This window comes from Cyclopterus lumpus, chromosome 16 (genome assembly GCF_009769545.1).
Source record: "Cyclopterus lumpus isolate fCycLum1 chromosome 16, fCycLum1.pri, whole genome shotgun sequence".
NCBI lineage: Eukaryota > Metazoa > Chordata > Actinopteri > Perciformes > Cyclopteridae > Cyclopterus > Cyclopterus lumpus.
The window spans coordinates 16,112,774-16,138,489 of NC_046981.1; the positions used below are offsets into that span (position 1 = coordinate 16,112,774).

The following is a 25,716-nucleotide window of genomic DNA, read 5'->3' on the forward strand; positions in this document are numbered from 1 at the left end:
CTCGTGCACTACAACAGACCTTCCGTTAAGTGTAAAGAGCGGACTTCACCGTGCTCAACGCTTCCGCGTCTGGTGTGAACCAGAACAACTGTGAATTGTATTGGAAGACACTTTGACACTAACAGTCTCATATCAGCAGCCTAACGGAGTTGAAATACAACTAATAATAAATAAAAACAGTCAGGCAATTACTCGCGAACGAGAATGAGCTCGGTGATCCGCAGGGCGACGCCGGTCCGACGGGCTCTGGCTCTCACGCTTTGTCTCCGGGCGAACACCGAGGGCTCGGCCGAGAACGGGCGCTTCCGTCCCGGCGCAGCTGCTGACATCGGCCCGCTACGAGCGACCAGCAGGTCGTATTGCTCCAGGATGTCGCTGACCAAAGGACTGCTCTTTAGACAAGTATGTTTCACATCGCGTTGTTTCGCTGCACCTGACGGTCATGTAGTTTGCTTCTGGCGTTAGAGGACGACAGGAAGCCAACATGCTAAACATGTTAGCTCAACTATCTTGAGCTAACATGTCGTAATTACCTCTATGTCGTAATTTATTTAAATTGAGTAATGATCTAGTTTACCTAACATTGATCAATATGCTCAAACCTGGTGGACTGTGTAATGTCAAATGGGCTCCGGGTAGTGCGTCCACACGTGATTGCACCCCGCTGGGTATGAAGGTCCAGTCTGGTACAGCGAGAACAGCAGAGCAGCAGCTGTGTTTGAGTTGTTTATTGTTTACTGCAAACTTTCTAAATGGTAAAACAAATACATTTTGCTTTAACAACAAGTAGTTCCACTTTATAAAATCGTATCTCTCCTCTCCCTCGCTGTCTCATACACATAAACAAACACTATCAAGAGAACGACCGGGCGTAGGTGCACCGTTACCACCCATCTTTTTGTCATTTATTACTGTCACACCTGTTTTCTTTTTGATTTTTAAAAAAATCTGCCCAGCTTTTTGAGTTGGAGACCAGCACCTACACCTACTTGCTGGCCGACGCCGAGACCAAGGAGGCAATCCTCATCGATCCTGTACTGGAGACCATTGACAGGGACCTGAAGCTCATCCATGAACTGGGCCTCAATCTAAAAGTGGCAGGTATATTGATTAACTTCCCGTGGTAGTATGTTGCGTTATTGTATTGTATCCCATGAAGTCAACCAACTTTTAAATATCAGTATCCCATCTTCGTCATCATCCAATATAAACCTAACTTTTATTTATTTATGTACATGCCATGTACACAATATTAATAACATTTTCTAACATTGCTATAATCTAAATCTAAATGCAAGATTACATGTAAAACAAAGACATATCATCACAAAGCTATCTAACACATTATGTACTTGATATGATTGATTTGGTGCCGTGCCCTGTGGGAAAACATAACGTTTTTTCTCTTTCTGATAGTAAATACCCATTGTCATGCCGACCACATCACGAGCACTGGGCTGATGAAGAAAAGATTGGTTGGTCTGAGGAGCGCAATCTCCAAATTCAGCGGTGCCTCTGCGGACATCCTGCTGTCAGAGGGAGACAAGATCACCTTTGGAAAACATGTAATAAGAACATATTACTTATTTCACTGCATACAATCAATCCATACAACCCTCATTTTAGAAAAATAATAATATAAGGGTTGGAAGCATTATTCTATTGTAGGTTATTTCGATGGGTCAGTTGCTTGATGGAAGTCATTTTGACAGGCTTTGAGTTGGTCTCTTCTTCACCCTGTAGTATCTGACGGTGAGAGAGACACCGGGACACACTGATGGGTGTGTGGCGTTGGTGTCAGGTGATCAGAGCGTGGCGTTTACTGGAGACGCTCTGCTCATAAGAGGCTGCGGCAGGACAGACTTCCAGCAGGGTAGACATACACTTTTACTTTGTCCTTATATACTTCTATCGAATGCAATTTTATTTGTTTTGGAAACACACTGGCCCAAAGAGAAAGCATTTATTTGTGTCATGCTGCTTGAGGAACACAAGTGGGCAGTACTGCGTCTGTTTTATTTTTGGAAGTGGTGTAATCTCAATCTTGTCATTTGTAAATGTTGTGTCTCTCTTTCAGGCTGCCCCGAGAAGCTCTATAAGTCGGTCCATCAGAAGATCTTTACTCTGCCTGACCAGTGCCTTGTCTATCCTGCACATGACTACTTAGGTTGGCTCAAGAAAAAAAATGCATGTCTGAATGTTTTTGTAACGTCTAATGGAGTCGCTGTTTTAAACACTGGTGGTGCAACTAGACCGATTTTAAGCACCAGTATATTGATAAAAAGCCATTGCACGTATATTCCCACCTGTAGCAACACACATTGATGTGATAACACATGTTCTAATGTACAAAGTGCATACAGGTGGAGATTTTCAGACATACATCTCATCAGGAGTGCAATAAGAACACTGTTCGTAATAGCAACAAAGTACTAAAAGTAAAATGACTTATGGATCCAGTTCAATATAATATATATGATATGATTGAAGCATTTAATGGCAATCACTTTAATGTTGCAGCTGGTAAAGGTAAGGATACATTTAACTACACAATACTGCTATCTAGCTGTACCTATGATAATATATCAGTATATTTATATTACATATCTGAAAAGTAACTAGTAACAAAAACCCACACATAAAATGAGTGGATACTATAGCATTACATTTAAATACTGATACAAGGTGGTATACTATATCTTAGTATATCTGCCGAGAAGTATTTACAATGTATCACTGGTTCACATTCTATCACATCTGCTAGCAACATGTGATTTTACTGCATTTGCCAAATAGTTTATTTTCTTTTTTGAATGATCAGTGAGATTCAACATCTGGCAAACATTACGACCACAGATGACACGTCGGGCTGTTTCTGTCTTTGTGTTTCAGGTCAGACTGTGACGACAGTCGGTGAGGAGCGCAAGTTTAATCCGCGCTTGACCAAGAGCCTGGAAGAGTTTGTGAAAATCATGAATAACCTGAATCTCCCCAAGCCGAAAAAAATAGGTATCAATAAGTATCTTTTCTTTCGTCCAACCTCCACTCGTGCTCTGTTGGGCAACAATGATGAAGTCTTGGGCCAAAATAAATGACCTTTTCAAGGCTGCAACACCTCAGTGCACAGACTCACGCAGAAATAATTGAAACGCTTACTTTTAGTTCTGAAAATGTTTATCTTCTTACTTTGCAGATACTTCAGTGCCTGCTAATTTGATTTGTGGAGTACACAAAGTCTGACTGTCCTGCTGGCGGAAGGATTTTATTTTTATTCTTCAAGATAATGTTTCTCCTTTTTCATAGATTTTTACCTTTTTTATGAAATGGGTGAGAGCAAGAAATGATTATGACATTGTACTTATATGACATAAAGGGAGAACGGGATTTTAATCAAATCAATTACATACAGAATGAGAATAATTTACACTCGCCAAGTATGTGCACATAGCCAAGTGATTAACATATCAGCAGAATCAACCTAAAACTGCTCTCCTTTATGTATTTATGTAAATGTATAATGTATATATATTTTTTAATAATAATGCATTTTATTTGTTAGGCACTTACCATTTTAGAGTGTATAGCTGGCTTCATCGGGATAATGCTTCACATTAAAATACAATCAGCTTTATTAAAACTATTAGAAATGAGATCTAAATATCTGTACATGAGGGGAAAAACACTATTAATATAGTTTATATTTTAATTAAATTGAAATGTGTCTTTGTGACTGTATTCAGCTGTGTTGTTATGATTTAAGAAAAAAAGGAAAATCTCAAATGGGAATATTCCAGTCAAGGTTTGGTTTGGTATTCATGAATGCTTAACTGGGACAACTGAGTTCTACCCCATGGCCTTTCCAGTGAGTCCGGACCCTTTTAGCCAAGGTCTCACACACACGCACACACACACACGCCACTCAAACTACTGCCAGCCTCGGCCTTTTGCATAGCAGGAAAATCAAACTACGCTATTTGCATTCAGAATCCCAAAGGGCAGAGTCTCCATCGACAACATGCCATTGTTTGTGCTCTCATCAGTTCCTCTAGATGTTTAATAGACAAGAGTTTCTGTTGACACATGTATTGTTATCTCGCTTAGATATGAAGAGGAGTATCGCCACCAAGTATCAACACAGTGCCGTCTGGGTTTCAAGAGGGTGTGTGTGTGTGGGGCTCTCAGCCTGCATTCATCCGCCAGTAAGACAGGTTTTTGGGAATGTCGTCCACATGCCTCTGCCACAGAAACATGCTCATGTGATAATGTGCTGTGTGATGGTGTTGGACTGTTCACAAGCTTTTCAGGGTCAGTATCCCAACGTTTTCTGTTGTGCTGCTTTTGAGTGAATCGAAAGTTAATACTGTCAACACACACACACACACCATATTTACCAGCTGTCCCTGTCGGCACTTGAGACTAACATGATTTAGACCATCTCTGCCTCGCCAATAGACACCTGCATTTTTATTTTATTTTTTATTGCAAACGGGAGGTTTCTGTGTGTGAATTAAAGTGTATATCTGTATATTTAGTATCGAGTCCAGCGTCATTTTGTGTGTCTTTTTTTCCTGCAGTGTCAACAAGTGTAGCTATCTTTGGGGTATTCCTAAATATTTCACTGCTGTGGTAATCCATGGTAAATTTACATTGACTGTGTAATACTTTATGGTATTTTAATCTCTACAGCAGTAAGACTGCTGGAGGGACTTACACTGTGAAATTATGTGTACATACCTTCAGTCATCCAGCTCACGAGATTTCTAATAGTAAGTTACACTGCCTTGATGGCCATAGAATATCTAATAGTATATGTTATGATTGTTATATTATCGCTCTACTATGCTAGAGAGACTTTTGGGGGAGTTCGATGTATTCTGTAGTAATATTTACAACTTTTACTATACTATATTTACAACTTTATAATACATTTTTATCATGATTTTTCTTTAAGGACTTACTGAGTGATTTCATAGAATGCAATGTGTTAGCACTGCATTAATCATGTGTTAGGGGAGAACCAGGGTCAGTTGTTATGTTACATCTTCAGTTGCATTCCCTGTTTTCACACTAAGAAGAAGCAAAGCTCACATTGACAAAATGTTGATTTTTTTTAAGAAGCCTACATTTCTTAAAAAGCCCTGCACATGAGTGGTAAACACACCCTCCAGTATTCTATTTGAGTATCTGAAATCAGTCAGTAAATGTATCGACTGAAATGCTTTATTACAAAAAAAAAGATCAAACAACCTATCTGCTCGCAATCCCACAATGCATTCTATTCGTAATTGCAGTTATTGCTCATTGTAGAGTAAACTTCCGATCAATCATAGGGAGTAGTGAATGAGGGACTGATTTATGCAAAAAAATTGAAATCTTTGTGCAGAGTTGTGTGTATAAGTTGAAAGCGTATTTTGAGGGTTAAAAATCGACACTTGATTCCCTCGCCATGCTTTATTTGACCCCATGTGTTTGTGAAGTTTTACACTGCAACATATTGTACAATTTATGAATATATATATTGATTGTAGTGTACTGTGCAAAAAAGGACAAGTCCTGAAAAACAAGAAACATTCTAAACATTCACGTTAAGATTGTCCCAAGAAGGAAGGAATATTAAACACACAGGAATCCACAAATCCTTATTTATATATATTAATCAGAAATGAGCCATTGTGCACCTTTGGTACATTAAGTATATTTTGATGCTAAGTCTTTTGAAAATTCGAAGTGCATGGCTTTTACTTGTAACAGGGTGTTTGTACAATGTTGCATTGATACATAAAAGGTCAGAGTACTTCTTCCACAACTGACATTAAAACTAAATTGCTTTGCAAGTGACCCCATGCACCCCCGACCCACTATATTATTAAAACATTTCCATGGGAGCCTGTCGTGAACACTATTTAAGTGGCTTTTTTTACCGGACAGATCCTGGCAGAATGCCGGAATGACCTCTTTGGCTGAGTCGCTCCACAATGAGAGAAAAGCTCCGTCAGTTCCCAGAATAGAAGTCCCGTTTCGGTGCGGGGACGCGGACGGGACTCTCGCTGTTTGTCTGTTTGCTCGGACTGAAGGAGCGTGAAGGCCTTTTCATTTACGCCCACAACACCAAACACTTTTAGGAGTCGTTCCCCGCCTCCGCGGCTCTAAATCCAATCTCACCTGTCGACGCCAACAGCAGCAGCTCACACTGCTCTGTCAGTGTGCCTGGGAGTGGGATTGAATCCAACCAGGTGAAGATAAAACAACATATAAAAGAGGGGACATCTACTGGAAGTAACTTAACGCGACTCTGACCCGAGTGTCTCAAAGCGGCGCATCAAGGAGTTTACCGAAGTGACGTTTCGCCACGGTTTTCTTTTTCCGCGTTTCCTCTCGGTAATGTTGCGCGGCGCTGCCCCCGGGTTATGAATTGGAGGACCCACAACTCTCAACGGTTTCCAGGTATGTTCGCTTCGATTCTTGTGTTATTATTTATTTGTGTTGTCATTGCTAAGTCAGCGGAAAGCTTCTCCCACCTCCAAACGACTTACACAGAGCTCGGGCGGTTCCTGTTGTGGATGATACTTCTTGTAAAGTAGCCCTGACATCAACGCGTTGAGGGGGGGGGGGGGGGACTCAACCGCATCTACTCTTTAATCCCTCTGCACCCAATACAAAGGAGGGGTTTCACACAGCTTCCTGATTGTTGTGTGCATTCTCAAAGCTGGAACTGCCTGAACTTAATTCTTCGTGTGAAGTAGTTCATTGATTCGTGCTCAATTCGGGTTTTGTTCAGACCTTGTCCCATGACCAGTGGTTCGACTCAGTGTCTGAGGGGCAGAAGTGGGGGGAAGAAAAGATTCAACAGAGGACTCGAGCTACACAGAAAGTGTTTTTAATCACGTTTTTCTCCATTTACAATAATTCTAACTTTAAAAATAAATAGGAATGACCCTTTTTTGTGTCTGATGACCCTGAGACATCCCACCTCTTATCCTCCCATCAGCACACACAGGGTACACAGAGTGGGTGGGAGTGTGGGGTGGGAGGGTTTGCTGTCTAGGGAGCTCTGCCTTTCAGTTATTGTCAGTCTCACACGCACACACACACGCACACACACACACACTCACACACTCACACACTCACACACACTCACACACTCGCACACAGTCGTGACTTGTTTTGAATGTCCTCAGACAAAATCTGAGCCCTGCGTCTTAGGCTGTCATTAATGGATCACCCTTTTCTTGCATCACAATTCCCAAAGATTTACTCAGACAGTGTAGTTGGACCAGTACTGATGCCAGGAGTTAATGTTCAGTAGCAAGATGGAGAAGAGATTTTCCCCACAGTATACCTTTGCCTCTGCATTTGTTATTTCTGTCAATGAGATTTTCTAACACAAAGGCCCAATTAAAGCCCACAGGTAGAAGGTCTCCAAGTAAGTGCACCAGTAAGCCAGCATGCACAATACCAGGACGCTGAAAGTGCTTTGTCAAATCTTCAGTCCAAAACAGAAATATATTCAAACATATAAAATGGACGAGAGCAAATCCTCACATTGAAACCTTTATCACCCCCTATTTCTTGCTTTTGACGAATTACTATATACAATATATATATATATATATATATATATATATATATATATACACACACACACACACACACACACACACACACACACACATTTGTGTACCTTGAATAGGGAAGGTAGCGCTGTAGTAGCACTTAAATGTCTCTTACTGATAGCGCTTTGTAGTTTAACTTTATTGAAGAAATTGTACTTGCTTGATTCTTGTTGTTCTGAGTTATATTATATTAAGTCTCTTTGGATAAAAGCGTCAGCTAAATGACATGTAATGTATTAACTGTACATTGCAGGAGTTACTTTGTAATGAAGCATTTACATTGTCTTTTAAAGGAAAACACAGTTAAACAGTTTAGCTGCTTACATCTGACCTGCTGTGAACTTGTTGCATCTAGTTTTAAGTCGGAGTAATCAACAGTAGAAGTGGGACAAGGTGTTGATTTGCACTTGTAAGCGCAACATGTGTCCGAGGCAGCATTGCATTCTGGTCAATTGAGGCTCCTCGTAGGGATGGATATCGAATCTCAGTGTTTTTTTTTCTTTTTGTATTGATCAAAATCTGATTTCAATAGCCCAAAGCATCAGAAACTCTACTCGAAGCTGGCATCGGATCTTGTTTACTCATTTCTTTTATTTAATAATGGGCTACCTGATTGGAATCCATCCTTTTTTTATTATCACTTTAGATTTTAATTCAAGCAAAGTTCTTGTGTGGCAGCTTGTGACAGCATTTAGTATTTGGGAGAGTTTACCTTTTTCCTAATAAATTATTATTTTGGTATTGGCAATGAAACTTTGGTATGGTGTTGTTTGCACTAGCATGGACATTTTCAATCCATACCTAGGTCTTTCTATTGTTGGTGCTGGAGCCGATATATCCTGACCTGAACAAACTGACGATTTGCAGTCACGGCACCCCATGCATCTGCCCGTCGGACAATCTTCAACCGGAATGTAGACAAATGTATGTTGTTGTTATATTTTCTTGCGTGTGACACATGCATTTGTGGTTTGTGTCGTACTTTTTGCCACCCAGATGTCAGGCAGGGTTTAGCCCTTTCTCCTCTCACTGACAGCTGAGTGACAGCTGAGTGACAGCCAAAACTGGCTCCTCTCACCTGCTTTTCCTGTTCACAAACTTGTACTGTGATGATAGCTCAGTGGTCCTCGGCACCGAGCCACTTGCACTTGCACTTGCAGCAGGTCTGATCTTTAATCTGTCAAATGACAGTGTGCCCTTTGCCTGAATATAAGAACAGGCCCATAAATATATCTGTTTTTAAGGAAGCAAATCTAGTGCAACATTTAAACGTATGTGTGTGTGTGTGTGTGTGTGTGTGTGTGTGTATATGTATGTATGTATGTATGTATATATATATATATATATATATATATATATATATATATATATATATATATATATATATATATATATTGTATCTGTTTACTGTATGTAATTTACACATGTACGTATAGCGGTGTAGCTGCTGCAGTCATTATTTCCCCTTTTGTACAATCTAGCAGAAACCAATTAGTCTAAAATGAGACCCTTTTTTTTTTTTTTTTTTAGCACTCCCAGTGCAAGAAAGTGGCAAAATGAGGGACTTAATGTCTCAACTTTGACAATAAAAGTAGGAAAATTACTTTTGCTCGCTGGAAACATTGTGTACAGAAGAAGCTAATGAGATAATGTCAGGTCCTGCCATTGAACCGACTGTTTTTAAAGACTGGAGATCTGGAGATCAGATGACAACTCAACAAGCACTTTGATATCTGGACTGTAGATGCCCCTCTCATCTGTATCATGCCACTGTGTTTAAGCAGATGCTGTACAATACAGTACAGTGAATGTATGTTGTGGTGAACATGACATTATTTCACAACTTGCTAATCCTCTGAAAAAAATGTGAGTCTTTAAACCTAACATGACAGTCGGATTAAGTAGATTTTTTTTTATTTTTCACAGTTTTCAAGGTCTGTTACTGAGAAGATCTGCTTTTAATTGCATCTAATTCAATTTAATTGCAATACTTCGACACAGTTTGTTTTTTTAAAGAATGGAAAAAACTTCCTGCACACGGTTGATCACTGGTACTTTTGGAAAGTTTCGGTTCTCTGACCTTCATCGGGGTAAAAATCCATGTGTGCTAGTTTTACCAGATGAAATACAACACAAATACAAATATCACAAATACAACACGTACAAGTGATCAACAGTGTGCAGGACGTTTTTGGTTTGGTTGGTTTAACGGACAGCAAAGTGGAAAGATCAATCTTTTTGATATTGTGCCAAATTAAAAGTTGTGCTTCAGAACACAGAGCTACCACACATCGCCTATCTATTCCACTGCAGTGCACAGCAACCCAGAGATCAGTCCCCGTCTGTGTCAAAGCTCATTTCATCCGTGTCACTCAGACCTACCTGTTGCCACATTGTCATTCGATTCCACACAAACCTCCATTGATATCCAATCAATTGTACGTTTAGTTGGAGTGAACAGAGCAGCTTGACCTCCAAAGCTCCGCTTCTGTGGATTAATTCGGTATTGTACATTTGGCCCCTCTTTACAGGGCAGTTTTTCTCACATGCTGTACGTGTGACATGTTTTTCCCCTGGGATTGAACGCATAGTGACAGACTGTAATCGTCATTTACACCCACACGGAGCATACCACCGTCAGAGCTCTTTTGTCCTGTGTGTGTTGCTGATGGAATATTGCTGTTGTTAGTGTTGACTTTATGTTTTTTTGTATACACAATGCTTAGCCCCACTTTTCCTTTCATCCTGGTACAAGGTCGTTTCTGGGTGCTGCTTTGTGTTATTTTCATCATTTAGGAGCTAAGTTATGTGCTAATTGTTTTTTTGTGTGTCAGCGAATAGGCTACTGTGTCTCTTGGTTGGAAAAGCCCTTGGAGTGATATTAGTTAGAGTAACGTTTTATAGGGAGAGAGTTCTTCGAGATCGCCAAGATCCGTTATCACGTGATGATGACTTCCCATATATATATATATATATATATATATATATATATATATATATATATATATATATATATATATATATATATAAATGTGTGTGTGTGTGTGTATATATATAAAAAAAGTACTGTCAGGATTGTCTCTCCTATTGGTGGAACCAGCTCCCCATTGACATCAGGACAGCAGAAAGTCTCTACATCTTCCGTCGCAAACTAAAAACACATCTTTTTCGACTATACCTTGAATAGGGAAGGTAGAGCCGTAGTAGCACTTTAGTAGCACTTAAATGTCCCTTACCGATAGCACTTTGTAGTTTGGCACTTTAGTAGCACTTAAATGGCTCTTACGGATAATACTCTGTAGTTTGACGTTATTGAAGAAATTGTACTTGCTTGATTGTTGTTGTTCTGAGTTTGGACTCATGGTTTAATACACTTATTGTACGTCGCTTTGGATAAAAGCGTCAGCTAAATGACATGTAATGTAAATGTAATGTCTCTTCAGAGCAAGACGTGCCAGCTGATTTCATCTCCAAATATCACATCGGCAATAATGATTTACTTTACTTTACGTGCTTCGAGAGTTGAAGATTATTAAAGACTTATTTTGTCAACTGCTCTTCATGTAACAAACAACATGGCAGCTAATGCAATGTTCTGGATAACATCCATTGGTGTGTCTGTGTGTGTGACCACTGTCTCTGTTGAAATTAGGATTTCTATCTCCGCTATCAACAGACCATTAAAAGAGACGCTGATGATGAAGCAGCAGCATTGATTTGCGTCTGCTTGGACTGGATTTAGTCACTTTTGTCATTTTTATTGACTGACTTGTATCTGGATTAAATTAACTCAATCACACAGGTGATATGGATGGAGAAGGCTGAAACTTCCGTGGAGCGTCAGAGTGAAAGTAAGAGAGACACGACTCTGCTGATTTGAGCTGGTGAGACGACATGACACGAGTCTCTCACACTGGTCTGACTGTGATTTTGTGTTATGGCGAGTCAGCCGTTGCTGGTTATTGCTGATCCGTGGTTGATGATTAGTTTTGCAGACTGATACGCGGAATGTTGAACTCATCCAGGTTTTAGTTTGAGAGACGTCTAACTCATCCACAGAAACAGACCCACGCTCAGTTCACTCCCTCTCCGCTATCTTACTCTCCAGAGGCGTTCGCTCCCCTCACCGCAATCAAGTCCAATTAGTTTGGCCACAGAACTGCGTTTTGTTCTTTAAACCTACTCTCTGGCTTCTTTCTTTTTTCTGTTTTTCCTGTGCTTTAAATTTTTTTTTAGCCATAGTTGATGACGGCCCTACCGTCTCCTACTGTCTCACTCTCTCTTGTTTATTCAGTGCATCGTTTGATTAACCTGTTTGTTGGATTTGACAAACCACTGTGTTACATGAAATCCTGGACTTTACTCGTGTATGCGCCCTTCACTCTCTCTTTCTCACTCTCGGCTCCGCGGTGTTGACAGTCTATCTGAGTGAACTTTAGCTGGAAGGCAGATAGCGAGCATCTGCACTGATGTTTGTTTAGTAATTAATGTCATTCGGTCTGGCTCTCTCTGCCTCGTTTTCCCCAGAAGTTGTCAACTATTACTGGAAGGAAAGTCCGAGAACGCAGAGGAAATGGTTAGAAGTGGGACAAAGTGATCAATACAGTTTTCTGAAAACTCACTTTTAAGAAATGATAATCAAGCGATATATATACACACACACACACACACACACACACACGTGTATGTACATGGACAATTCATGACTTTAAATTAGCTTCCATGTCATGAGACTCAGTAGCAGTTACTCTTACTGCATAGATAGACCATATTAAATGATCATAGATCATTAATACTTTGTTTTCCCCACTTTCATGTCTCATCAGTAATATTTATTCTTCATATGTGATCGCCATGTCAGGCCTGAAAGTGAGGGAGCTATTTCTATTTCAATTTTCTCTCTCTCACTTTGTTTTAGTTTGTTTGTAATGGAGCAGAAATAATAGTCTGATTTAGAATGATAAGATCAGTTAAAGTCATAGTTCACATTCATATTTTTTAATTCCCAGCACACATGTATCATAACAAATAATCGTCTAGAATTTTAGCAGATTTCACTCTTTTTCACCTAGACTCCAGTTTATGGATGTTGATGATCAATCATTAAATTCAGCCAGTTATTACACACCGGTGTTGGAAGTGCACCCATGACAATATCCCCACAACGAGAAATATTATTTTAATAATATTTTAATAATAATTGTATTATTTTCCTCTGTTATTGTTATTCTATATGTTGCATATTTGGTGCATCACCAGAAATGAGCCACCTGCATTCCCTGCATTCTAATATAGTCTGAGGGAGAGGGCACAGAGGGCAAGGGAAGATGGTGGGAAAAGGTTGGACAAAAGGAATCAAAAAGTATTGCCCACAAAATAGGTTTTGGTCTGCATGTGTATTTTTGTGTCAAGAGAAACAAAACAGTAGATAACTGCAATATAATGAAGAGAACAGGATGATCTGGGCTTTTAGGTCGACATATTCCTAAATGATGCAGAAGAGTGTAAACGCCATACAATTATGTTTGCTCCGGAACAAAAAAGTACAACATAAAAGTACTTCAAAGTCAACCCTGATGTGCTCCAATATTTTTGTTGCCGATTTCTCTTAGTAGTATTTCATCAATTATGCACATCAAAAGACTTATTTTGTATTACTCTGTGTCCACACACACACACACACACACACACACACAATTCAATTCAATTCAATTCAGTTTATTTTGTATAGCCCAATATCACAAATTACAAATTTGCCTCAGAGGGCTTTATAATCTGTACACATACGACATCCCTGACCTTTGACCTCACATCGGATCAGGAAAAACTCCCCAAAAATAACCTTTCACAGAGAAAAAAGGGAAGAAACCTTCAGGAGAGCAACAGAGGAGGATCCCTCTCCCCGGATGGACAGATGAATAGATGTCATGTGTACAGAATGAACAGCATTTACAAAGTTACATAAACACATTACATGAATATGACAATGTATGAATGGAACTCCAATCCATGAAACAGAAGGAGGTAGAGAGGAGGGGGGGGGGGGGCGCATCAGCAGGGCCAACGCGGGAGGCCGGTTCACCAGGCATCAGACACCTCCAGGTCCAATGGACCCTATGAGACGTGAAGTCACAACGACTCCGGGGAGGAAGCAGAGTTAATAAGGTGCAATGGAGAGATGTAAATTCATCCATAAGGAGAGAGAGAAGATGAGATAGGTGCTCAGTGTATCCTAAAACATCCCCCAGCAGCCTATAAGCCTATAGCAGCATATCTAGGGGCTCGACCAGGGCAAACCTGATTCAGCCCTAACTATAAGCACTATCAAACAGGAAAGTCTTAAGTCTATTCTTGAATGAGGTGACTGTGTCTGCCTCCCGGACTGAAAGTGGAAGCTGGTTCCATAAAAGAGGAGCTTGATAACTGAAGGCTCTTGCTCTCATCCTACTTTTTAGGACTCTAGGAACCACAAGTAGCCCCGCATTTAGTGAGCGCAGCTCTCTAGTGGGGCAATATGGTACTACAAGCTCCTTAAGATATGATGGTGCATCACCAATCAAGGCTTTGTAGGTGAGGAGAAGTATTTTAAATGTGATTCTTGATTTTACAGGGAGCCAGTGCAGAGCAGCTAATACAGGAGTAATGTGATCTCTTTTCTTAGTTTTTGTGAGTACACGAGCTGCAACATTCTGGATCAACTGGAGGGACTTAAGAGACTTATTAGAGCAGCCTGATAATAAGGAGTTGCAGTAATCTAGTCTGGAAGTAACAAACGCATGAACCAGCTTTTCTGCATCTTTTTGAGACAAGATGTGCCTGATTTTGGAAATGTTACGTAGATGAAAAAATGCAATCCTTGAGATTTGCTTAACGTGGGAGTTAAAGGACAAGTCTCGGTCAAAGATAACTAGAGATTCTTTACAGTGGTGTTGGATGCCAGGGCAATGCCATCTACAGAAACCACATCACCAGATAATTGATCTCTGAGGTGTTCAGGGCCCAGTAAAATAACTTCAGTTTTGTCTGTGTTTAACATCAGGAAGTTGCAGATCATCCATGTTTTATGTCTTTAAGACATTCTTGAATTTTAGCGAGCTGGTTGGTCTCCTCTGGTTTGATCGATGCATATAATTGAGTATCGTCTGCATAGCAATGAAAGTTTATGGAGTGTTTCCTGATAATGTTGCCCAAAGGAAGCATATATAAGGTAAATAAAATTGGTCCAAGCACAGAACCTTGTGGAACTCCGTGATTAACGTTGGTGGTCATTGAGGCTTCATCGTTTACAAATACAAATTGAGATCGATCTGATAAATAGGATTTAAACCAACTTAGTGCGGTACCTGAAATGCCAATCGACTGATCCAGTCTCTGTAATAGGATGTCATGATCAATGGTGTCGAACGCAGCACTAAGGTCTAATAATACCAGTACGGAGATGAGTCCTTTATCTGATGCAATTAGGAGGTCATTTGTAATTTTCACCAGTGCTGTCTCTGTGCTGTGGTGTTTTCTAAATCCTGACTGAAACTCCTCAAATAAACTATTCTGATGTAGAAAGTCACACAACTGATTTGCGACTACTTTCTCAAGGATCTTAGAGAGGAAGGGAAGGTTAGAGATCGGTCTGTACACACACACACACACACACACACACACACACACGTGTGCTTAAAACACAACCAAAATGCACCGCCCACATCTCTGCCCTCTCTTTTGCTATTGTTTCCTCTATAGTATACTGTAAAGTGTTTTCGCCATCACAGGCTGGTTTCTGGAAGCGGGTGGGGGGAGGGGGGATTTCTGTGTTTTAAAGTGCCTGCGAGTTACTACTCAGCTGTGAACTCCCCTCTGTGGACGGTTACCCGATCTCTGATACGCCTTCAAATATGCAGCAGATTAGATTACCAGTATATTCACCAAAGTATGTCGCTCTCATTAGCTGCCACTCCTGTCCTTGCCTTTTTAGAAATGCCCCAACATAACATGGAGAGCACCAGGAACCCGTGGCTGCAGGGGCTGCGGCCACCGTGGCTCACCAGAGTGGCTGGAGTTCAAAGCCCCGCCTCCTCCGGTGCGGAATCGGATACAGAGAGTAGCAGCACGGAGAGTGAGCGGGTGAGTGCAGTGAGTGAGATGAAGTCGTGATGCAGCTCTTTCATGTCTAACGATGGGTGTGTGGGGCATGAGACCCTCCTCTGTAGCTGCATGTTAGAAGAGATGTCTCGCTCCATGCAGTTAATTAAACCAGTGAATCATCCCTAACTTGTTTACTGTTTTGAAGCTTGCATGTGGTCACTTCATATACCTTTTTCCCCTTTTTTCTGTCAGTCCTGCATTAAAAAGCTGGAGACGGGCTCACTGAGGGTCCTGCCGTCGCCATCAATGCTCCGACAGCGAATCACAGAGATCGACCAACAGAAGGAGGAACTAAAGATCGAAGTGAGCATGTTTGACGTTGGTGGCCCAATCACAGACGAGCACAAACATCTTTTTGTCACATCACATTAAAGTAAAACAACTGATGTAGTTCAATTTGGTTTAAAATGTATAGCAGACTACCGAGTGACTAAAAGCTGAAACAATGAAATTATCACATTTTTTTAAAGCTTTTAACATTTTTTACATTTGTTAAATTTTTTTTACAGTTTCTGACATTTCATAGACTTAAAGTCAAAGTCAGCTTTATTGTCACTTCTTCCATTTGTGCAAACATACAGAAGATCTGAAAGGACGTTTCTCTCTTGTCCAACATAAAGTGTATTGTAGTAATAATAATAATAATAGTAATAAAGTGCAAAACAGCTAACAACAAAGAACATTTAGAAAAGATATAAATTAAGAACTATAAAAAACGTTAAATCTATATTATATCAGCAGTCAGACATGGAGTTTTAGCAGCATTTCGACATATGAGTCTAAAAGAGGAGGAGTAGGAGAGTGGGGAGAGAGTTCAGCTTCCTGACAGCCTGGTGGACGAAGCTGTTTGACAGTCTGGTGGTGCGAGCCCGGAGGTTCCAGTATCTCCTCCCAGAGTGCAGGAGGCTGAGGAGACCGTGTGAGGGGTGGCAGGAGTCGCTCACAATCATGGTCACTTTGCGGGTGAGGCGGATGTTATATACCTCCTGCAGGGAGGGGAGGGGAGTTAGGCAAGATTAATTGAGAGTTAATTGAGAGAGAAAACTGCAGATGAATTAATGCAAAAATATGTTTCATACATTTAAGAATATGCAATCTTCACCAGCTGTTGCAAAACAGGTGGTTAAAGAAATACTTCACTACCAAAACAATCCCTGTTACTGAGAATTCTTTAAGGAAACGGCACTCGCAGGTGTTTTTTAGTAATGAGCATGTGAGTGGATAAATGACATTTTGATTGTACTGTATGTTTTCATATAGTTTTTCTGCTAATCGCTGTTTTGCTTCAGTTCAACAAGATTCTCCGTTATTTCATTATTTGTTCACAGTAGAGGCATGTGAGAAAAACTTGAGCAAAAAAGGATGAGTAATTGATATACAAATGGTCATTTTTGTGGTGTATTATTCCTTTAAGGTTTCTTTTAACTGCCTATGACTGCTGCAACAAATTAACTACTGCGGCAGTGTTCAAGGAAATGGTGATCTTTGATTGCCTTTCTGCTGACGTCTGCACATTTCGGTCTCCAAGCCGTCTCCAAACATTGACACGGTCACGGTAAAGGAATGCTTATCTCTGACTTGCTCGGCTTGGGTCAATATGATTTAGCTCAGTGGAGTCTGCTGTCCTTTCAGCTGCAGCTGGAGATCGCCCTGCTGCAGGGAGAGCTGCAAACGGAGCAGACACAGCTCCACAGACAGACACAGAAGCTGCAGGCTCTACAACAGCAGGCCAGGAAGAAGGAGAAGCACAAACACACCGACAGAGTGAAGGTATCCTGTAATACAATTAATATCAACGGGTTTCAGTTGTTACAAATATGCTTTTTTCATAGGCTTATTTGTTTATTTGCTTACTTATTCATTTATTTGGATTAAAGTTTGAGTACACAACAGAAAAAAGTTGGCGTGTTGGCACACGTAGAAATGTGTGGGCTCAGTAATCGTCGACTAACATCAACACACAATCATGTCAATGATAAGTCGATTCCCATGAAAAGAATGTTGGAGTTGAGCTGGTTTTGAAATAAGTTGTCTGCAGTCATTCAGAACAAACTCTGTAAACATGGTTGGGGAAATTTACTTTACCCTTTAAACAACTAGGTGATGACTGTACTCTTGCTTTACGGTCTGTAATTGCAGGGGCGAGAGAGTCTGGAGGAGGAAAGACGGAGGGTGAAGGAACTGAAGGGGAGGTGTGGGGAGAAGGAGAAGCTGATCCCAAGTCAGCCAGAGAGCCAGAGAGAACAGCTAACACTGCAGCTGCAGCAGGTGAGTGGCTGAGCTGCACGCAGGCTCTTTATGAATGAAGCAACATGAGAAGAACATTTTTGACCATGGTGTCTTAAACGTATTCATGTTTCAAAACGGACGTAGCAACATTTATGTTTCATAGTTGCAACGCGGCACGAGAACTGAATGCTGTCTGATGTAGGATGACTGCAGCAACACAAACTTTTTTTCTGTGATTTGTGATTTCAAATATCAATTGACCCTGTCATGTGGTGAACTATATCTAATCTTGCTGAACTTGCTTATTTAGGAAGAAATGCAATAGATGAAGTTGTTGGCAGATATCCGGTTGAAATCTGAAACGGATACTGATACTTGTTGTGCTTCTTTGGCTCACGACTTGTAGGTATGTTACTGTGGCACAGATTCCTACACATAAGGTTTTTCAGTTGCACAATGTGTGATTGTTCAGTACCTGTTCAACCTGATGTGTCAAAGTTTCAGATGTGGACACACACGCACACACACACACACACACACACACACACACACACACACACACACACATACACAGTTATTTTTCTTTGAAAAAGTGACGCAACAAGATGGGACACCTCCTGGCTTTGTTTAGTGACAGGTTTGGGGGCAGTCCAGCAGCCGGTGACGGGACAGATTTATTTGGTTTATTTATTAACTGTTTTTTCTCAAATTGCGCCACAGAGAAACAGACACACATGCACAAGAACCAGAGCGCAGGTATTTTGGTTATGTGACGATGGTGCTGTACAAGTTTTACTTTCATAGACTAGACTAATTACTAATCGCTCGGTTCTGAATGCAGGAGAAAGAGGTGATGGAAGCGGCAGTTCGGGCCTTTGAAGACTGGGAGTTCCGTGTTCTGGAGCAAGAGAGCGGCATCGATGAGGAGGATGCGAGCATGGCGGACGTAGAGAAGGAGAGGCAGAGTGATGGTCACACGGAAAAGGAAATCTCTCGTCAGCAGCATGCGATCAAGACCGTGCAGGTAAACTGCAGCGTGCGGTAGAAGGACTTTTCCAAGAGAACTTCACGGCTTCTCATTACGCTTTGTACAGGTTTGCAGCTTACCCAACAAAGACATCTGTATTTGTGAGTTTTGATAAAAGATTTCGTTACAGTCCAATTTACAAGCTTTGCAACGTTCATGACGTGTCGGAGACATGTGGCGCATTTGTTTTGGAAAACTGCAATTTTAAGGAGTTCCTGTTATTTTGTCAAGCCCTTGGACATGCATGCAATACCATAGAATATTTGGCCTTTCTTGATAGTTGTAGTGTAAATGTTCACCTATTGCTCACCTTTTCTGTGTTTTTAATTTGTTGGTGTCGGAAGCAATTGTATCAATAATAACTCAATTAGACTAATGATAACTCTAACTTTTAACAACCTCTATTCCTACAATATTTAAGGATTTTCTTGCACAGTCCCCCATCTTTCTATTATGTGTGTCCTTTGATTGACATGAAATTATGTCTATTCATGAATGTGAAGAGAAAGACAAGCCATCCTAGTGATCCAACAGAAATCTTTACTGAAGCTGCTTTTTTTCCCTTCCTTTTGTCACTTGACAAAAAGTATTTTTTCTTACTGAAATCTTCTACACTTGTGAATGTCTTCCTACAATAATCACAGAGCTGTTAGCATTCATCAACAAAGCTATACATCTTCTTCAGGTCCTGTTTTTGCACTACAGCACAGTTAAAATCCTCATTGGCTTATTGGCCCTGAAGGACTCACTGCCACATTACATACTGTATCTTGTGCACATACACACAATCTCCTCAAAACACAACCCATGGTTGGTATTGCAGGCTAAAGAGTTGCCCTCCTTCCTCTCACCCTCCGTTAAATCTTGACTCGAGCATGAACTTTTTCCCTCATTCTCACCAGCATCACCCTGACACGGTCACATGACTCTGTACGGCAAGCTCAATTTCATCAGAGGCCACCATGAGAGGGAAATCTAAAGAGCAAGTGGAAAGGAAGGCAAAGCGGCGGCACTTTTGTAATATGATGTTGAACAATCTTTGTTTTCAGGTCATTTGACAGTTGTTTTGAGGCTCCCATGTTGCCAGTCTTCAGAGAAGATGCAAAGAGGAGAACAACTTGCAACTGGCCACCTTAAATACCCTTTCTCATGATTGGCTTCGCCTGTGTATGTAGGTCTAGGGTCAATGAGCTTACCAAACAAATTTGGTGTTTCAATAATTAGTGCTAAAGGTATTCCACAATATATATATATATATATATATATATATATATATATATATATATATATATATATATATATATATATATATATACACACACACACACACATATGTGCCGTGTGTGTATATATTTATCCCATGAAAATCAACAATAAATTAGATGGTGAAAATAATATGGAATTGTTCCTGAATTAGCTGGAGTATGTAAGGGGAGTGCTGCGTGGGAGAAGAAAAGGGGGATTGTGTGACTCAGGTGGTAGTTGCAGTGAGGCCAGATGACAGCTCATCTCTCTCTCGCTCTCTTTCTCTGTGTGTTATATCTGCTGATTTATTATCAGTCCGTAATTACTTTTGAGTTCCACTCTCAGCCCTGCTGTCACGTGTCCCTCTCGAGCCTCTCATTAACTTGCAAAAGGGTTGTTTGATTTGCATTGTGTCCCAGCTGAGGGGATCGGATCGGCTCGGGCGCTCCACACTTGCTCACACATCGGGGATGTTTTCCCAAATTCGCACCACAACGCGATGAAGAGATTAAGTAAACTCGGGCCTGCCCAGATGAATCGGATACAGCGCATGCCATTTATTTTGAGGAAAAGAGACCATATGGCCAGCCACGCTGACGGGAATCATGTTGTGAATTTTCAGGAGCGAGTCCAGCAATTACAGAGCCAGCTGAAGGAGATGGACAGGGAGAAGGAGAGGGAGTTGAATGCCTTGAGGAAGGAGAGGAAAGACCTCGTCCACACAAATCAAACAGTAAGAGATTTATGATATCGTGGTCTCTCACTATAACCACTGCTACTTAACAACACAGAGTAATAATTAATTCTGTCTCTGTTTTTGATATTTTACAGGGAAAAGAAGGCAACCTGTGAATAGTATCAAAGATGGTGATTGTGTGTTAACTAGTTTCACAAGTTTATTTGAATGTCTAAATCTTTTGAGTCTTTTGAGATGCGTCATCTGGTTTTCTAGAGAGAGATCAAAATGTCCACATCGCCTCATAATAAGTTGGAAATCAGTGATTTTGTTTATTCGGTGTGGCTATGCGAAGCCACACTGAATGTACTCCTGCAGGCTTTTTTTTTTAATTGGAATGCTTCAGCAGTCCAACTATTGTTCTTATAATCTTTATTCGGTGTGGCTATGCGAAGCAGCCAGGCATAAAAAATACATCAAAACTTGCGGCCTGATTGGGAAATGTGCATTTAAGTGTCAAAACGATTCACCCAGCCGTTTCTCCAAAAAACGGCATATATATATATAAATAAATTATAAACACCTGCCATGCTTTATCAGTGTTTATTATGAATACCGTGTCAAAATTAGAGTGAGCTGGGACTTTATCACGCAGAGAGAGAGAGAGAGAGAGAGAGAGATTTTTTTACAAAACCTTTATTTTACATGAATAAACGAATGTACGAACAAACACACACATTGTAAACACATTAACTAAATAGAACAACAAATAAATCTGAGAGGTGGTCCCTCTCCATCGCGTCCTCGTCCTGCAGCACCTCCGTCTCGTCCTCGTAGCAGGGAAACCACCGCCGACACGCCTCCCAGTTCAGGACCTCCGTCAGTACGGCCCTCTAGAGGTCGGCCCTCTAGACGTCGGCCCTCTAGACGTCGGTCCTCTAGACGTCGGCACTTGCATTTCAAATATGCCTCATACTCCTTAATCACTTTACAGACAGTAACAGGAATCTTCCTCAACCTCCAGCCCTCCCGATCGGTAAAGCTCTTCACGGCCTTATTGGCTGTGTGGAGCCGGATGGACTTAACCAGTCTCGGCAAGTCCAAGAAGTGATCCTCTATTAAAATCCTCTGGTTTTTAGTCCTGCCTAGAAACCCTTTTAATTCGTCCACACTGTACACGTCTGGGTGCTCCTCACCTTCCTCAGAGAAGGAATCCTCCTCCATACTGGACTCGGACTCAGACTCCTCGTCCCCCTTACCCGAAGCTCCCTTCTTGGCCCGTGAGCTTTCCTCATCCTCCCTACTCTTCCTCTTCATCCTCCTCCATGTCAACCTCACCGTCTGACCACACAACACCCTCCTCCTGCCCACATCTTTCCTTCCCTGCCCCCTCCTCTTCCACCTGCTGAGACACTCCAGCCCTCTCCTCCTCCACTTCCTGGACCACCTCTGTCCCCCTACCCACCACCTGCTGAACCACCTCTGTCATCCCGTCCTCTACTTTCTGGGCCACCTCTGCCCCTTCTCCTTCACACTGCTGGGCCCCACCCAGCCCAGCCCGACCCCTCCCAGCCCAGCCCGACCCCTCTCTTCACCCTGCTGGGCCCCACCCAGCTCCTCCCGACCCCCCTCTTCACCCTGCAGGGCCCCACCCGTCTCCCCCTGTGCCTCCTGCCGGTCCCCTCCGACCCCCTCAGGACCCTCCTGGTTCTGTCCCTCAGGAGCCGCTTCACTAAAAGCGTCCCGCTCAGCTGTCCTCTTACTTGGGCACTCCCTGGCCTGATGCCCCTGTCGTCCACACCGGAAACATTTCCCGTTTCCAGAGGTCACAAACAGCACATACTCAAAGCCCTCGACTCTGGTCTTGATGACGAGGTTGAGCTCCTCACTCCTGTTATTCAGGACCATGAGGAGCTGCCTCCTGTGCGACACCACGTGCTTCTGCAGGGGAGACCTGCACCCTGAGGAGACCTTCCTCACCCCCGACACCACCCTCCCGTGCCTCGCCAGCTCTCCGAGCAACACCTCGTCCCTAATGAACGGGGGCACGTTGTCCACCGTGACTCTCACCGCCGGCGTTACCAGCGGCAGCACCGGCACCACCGTGCCCTTCACCACGATGCCTTTCGCCGTCCACCGTGCTCACCTTCTCCACGCTGTCGAGGAAGATCACGACCGCGCTGTTCATGCGGGCGGCAGACTTCACGCTGCCGTGACCCGCCACCCGCCCCACCGCCAGACTGCAGTCCTCCACGGAGCACGCGAAGACCGGTCGCGCGCCGGCCGGCTGCGCCAACACGCACACAACAAACCCCCTCGTGCACACAATAACCCCACACACACCATTTACTCACACAACAATGCTCTCAGCTCACAACCTCCGTCCTCACGCTCAGAGAGAGAGAGAGAGAGATTTTTTGATTTTTGAAAAACACTTTATTCACACAATAATAATTTTACAATGTGTTTTTTTTTTTTAAATCACAGGTCTTGTTCTTTTTAAATTAAAAAATAAATCATCTGATAAAAAACTGCGCAAACACCAGCTCCTCTTCCACCACAGAACAAACAAGGTTGTTTAAAAGCATCCAAGTCTCCAATGTGCTTATAAAAACGGAACTCCAGCCAGAGTCTGGCTCTGATGTTACAGAGCCACACTGCCCTGGCCTCCTGCCCCTCCCTGTTCTCCACTCGCTTTTTAAAGGTTAAATAAATGGCCATTTTGGCTTCCCCAGAAAGGTAGTTGAGGAGCTGCCACTTTTCTTTTTCTGCTTTTTTGTAGGCAGCTCCCATGATAAAAACCTTCTCAGTAAAAAACACATTAAAAATACTAAAAACCAATGTTAAAAGAGTGAAGAAACCTGAAAGTCTCTTGCACTCAGTAAAAACATGGTAAATAGTCTCACGAAGGTCACAGAAGGGGCACCGGGTCAGGACAGCGGGATTAATAACGGAGATAAAAGCGTTGCAGGCGACAGCACCGTGTAAAATCCTCCACTGGAGGTCGGCCGTTCGTTTCTTGAGGGGAGGTTTATATAAAATCCTCCACTGGGCCAGGTCCGCCTTGTCCCAGTCTCTCTGACCACACAGTGGGAGGCCTGTTGCACAGTCCGGACCTGTTGGTGCTCTTGCCGCAATTAAAATACACAGTCTTTTTGTCCGCTCTGTGTAATGTCATTGCTTCCGGACACGTCGTAGCAAGCAGGGGGCCGGTGAGTTCCCCCAGCACCGGGCTCAGGGAGATCTCGGGGAAAGGGTCTGCAGGGTCCGGCTCGACTTGTCCTCGGCTGTAGTCCATGAGGAGGCTCCTCTCCTTCCCGGTCAGCCTCTGTCTCCACAGCTCCAGGAGCCTCCTCGCCACCCGGACGGAATGCAGACCCAGCAGAGCGCCCAGGGCCGGGGGGTCGCTCAGCGTCGGCCCCACTGCATCTACCAGCTGCTGCAGGTACAGGGTCCGCGACCTCAGCAGCGCCCCCGTCAGTCCAGGGGTGACGCTGCTGCTGATGTCCAGCTTGGCCCTGTGAATCAATGGTTCTCTCAGCAACCAGTACAGAGAGTTAGACTGTGGGCATCTTTCACGAGTAAAAAGGGCCCACAACTTAAAAACACCCTGATAAAACAGAGGCAGCCCACTTAACTTTAAAATGCTAGAATCCATTAAAAACAGAGCAGTATCCAGCCCCAGGTTGTTAGCACGTCTGAGGATGCAGCTGGCCACATCTCGCCACACTAAAAACTCCGGACTAGTCAGGTAGTTTTTAACAAACTGAATTCTAAAAGTGGCTGTCCGGCTGGCCAGGTGGACAAGGCCCTGTCCCCCCTCCTCTCTGGCTAAAAACAGCACCCCTTGTGGCACCCAGTGTAGACCCTCCCAAAAAAAATCATTTTTTTTTGTATGTGGGCTAGAAAGCCTGAGGGAGGGTCTAGGCATGTTAGGCGGTGCCACAGCTGGGAAGCTATAAGATTATTTAAAACCAGTGCTCTACCTTTTAAAAGACATCTGAGGGAGCAGCCACTTCCACTTGGAAAGCTTTCCCTCAATCTTTTCTGTGACGCCCTCCCAATTCTTTTGGACCACATTTTCCTGTCCGAGATATATCCCAAGATATTTAAAACTGTCCTTCCTCCACACTAGTTTCTGGGGAAGGACTGGGAGGCCGCCACACCACCGACAGCGAGGGCCTCACTTTTCTTCCAGTTCACCCTCGCTGCCAATGTCCTGCTAAAACCCTCTACAATGTTAGTTAAAAGGTCTGCATCCCTCTGGTCCTTAATAAAAACAACAATATCGTCGGCATAAGCCGATAAAATAATTTTCTCATTAAAACCAGGTAAAACCAGTCCTTGCAGGCTAGAGCGTATCTTGATGAGGAGGGGCTCCAGGGAGAGTGCATAGAGCATCCCGGACAGAGCACAACCCTGCCTGACCCCTCTACCCACTCTAAAAGGAGCACACAGACTGCCGTTTATCTTCAGCACACTCTCAACCTCATTGTACAACACCTTGATCTTAGCTATGAAGCCAGCGCTGAACCCAAACTTCCCCAGGACTTTCCAGAGGAAGCTGTGTTCAACGCGGTCAAAAGCCTTTTCCTGATCTAGAGAAATCAGACCAGTGTTACTACCCAATGAGCCGGAGACCTCCAAAACATCCCGAATGAGGTAGACATTGTCTACCATGGACCTGCCGGGTACACAATAGGTCTGGTCCCGATGGATGACCTGCTCCATAGCTTCCCTCAGCCTGGAGGCGAAGACTTTGGACAGAAGCTTGTAATCCACACACA

General features: G+C 42.6%; 2 protein-coding genes across 5 annotated transcripts in view; both read left to right on the forward strand.

Moving 5' to 3' along the window:
- ethe1 (ETHE1 persulfide dioxygenase) lies at positions 1-4,531 on the forward strand. The gene is made up of 7 exons (XM_034554143.1): positions 1-402; positions 957-1,101; positions 1,417-1,565; positions 1,744-1,873; positions 2,078-2,167; positions 2,893-3,009; positions 3,194-4,531. Exons 1-7 carry the CDS (start codon positions 205-207, stop codon positions 3,238-3,240), a joined length of 876 nt encoding a protein of 291 aa, XP_034410034.1. The 5' UTR covers positions 1-204; the 3' UTR covers positions 3,241-4,531.
- A 1,634-nt stretch (positions 4,532-6,165) lies between these two features.
- The window catches only part of phldb3 (pleckstrin homology-like domain, family B, member 3), a 41,929-nt gene continuing 22,378 nt past the window's right edge, over positions 6,166-25,716 (forward strand). For 2 of the 4 annotated variants that reach the window (XM_034553921.1, XM_034553922.1), the window contains exons 1-7: positions 6,166-6,444; positions 15,583-15,731; positions 15,945-16,055; positions 17,385-17,522; positions 17,892-18,020; positions 18,823-19,005; positions 20,876-20,986. In XM_034553921.1, the coding sequence (XP_034409812.1) occupies positions 6,408-6,444; positions 15,583-15,731; positions 15,945-16,055; positions 17,385-17,522; positions 17,892-18,020; positions 18,823-19,005; positions 20,876-20,986 (858 nt within the window). In that variant the 5' untranslated portion in view covers positions 6,166-6,407. Of the gene's footprint in view, positions 6,445-15,582; positions 15,732-15,944; positions 16,056-16,378; positions 16,716-17,166; positions 17,523-17,891; positions 18,021-18,822; positions 19,006-20,875; positions 20,987-25,716 lie in introns of those variants that run through there. The other 2 variants (XM_034553924.1, XM_034553925.1) reach the window with 2 other exon arrangements.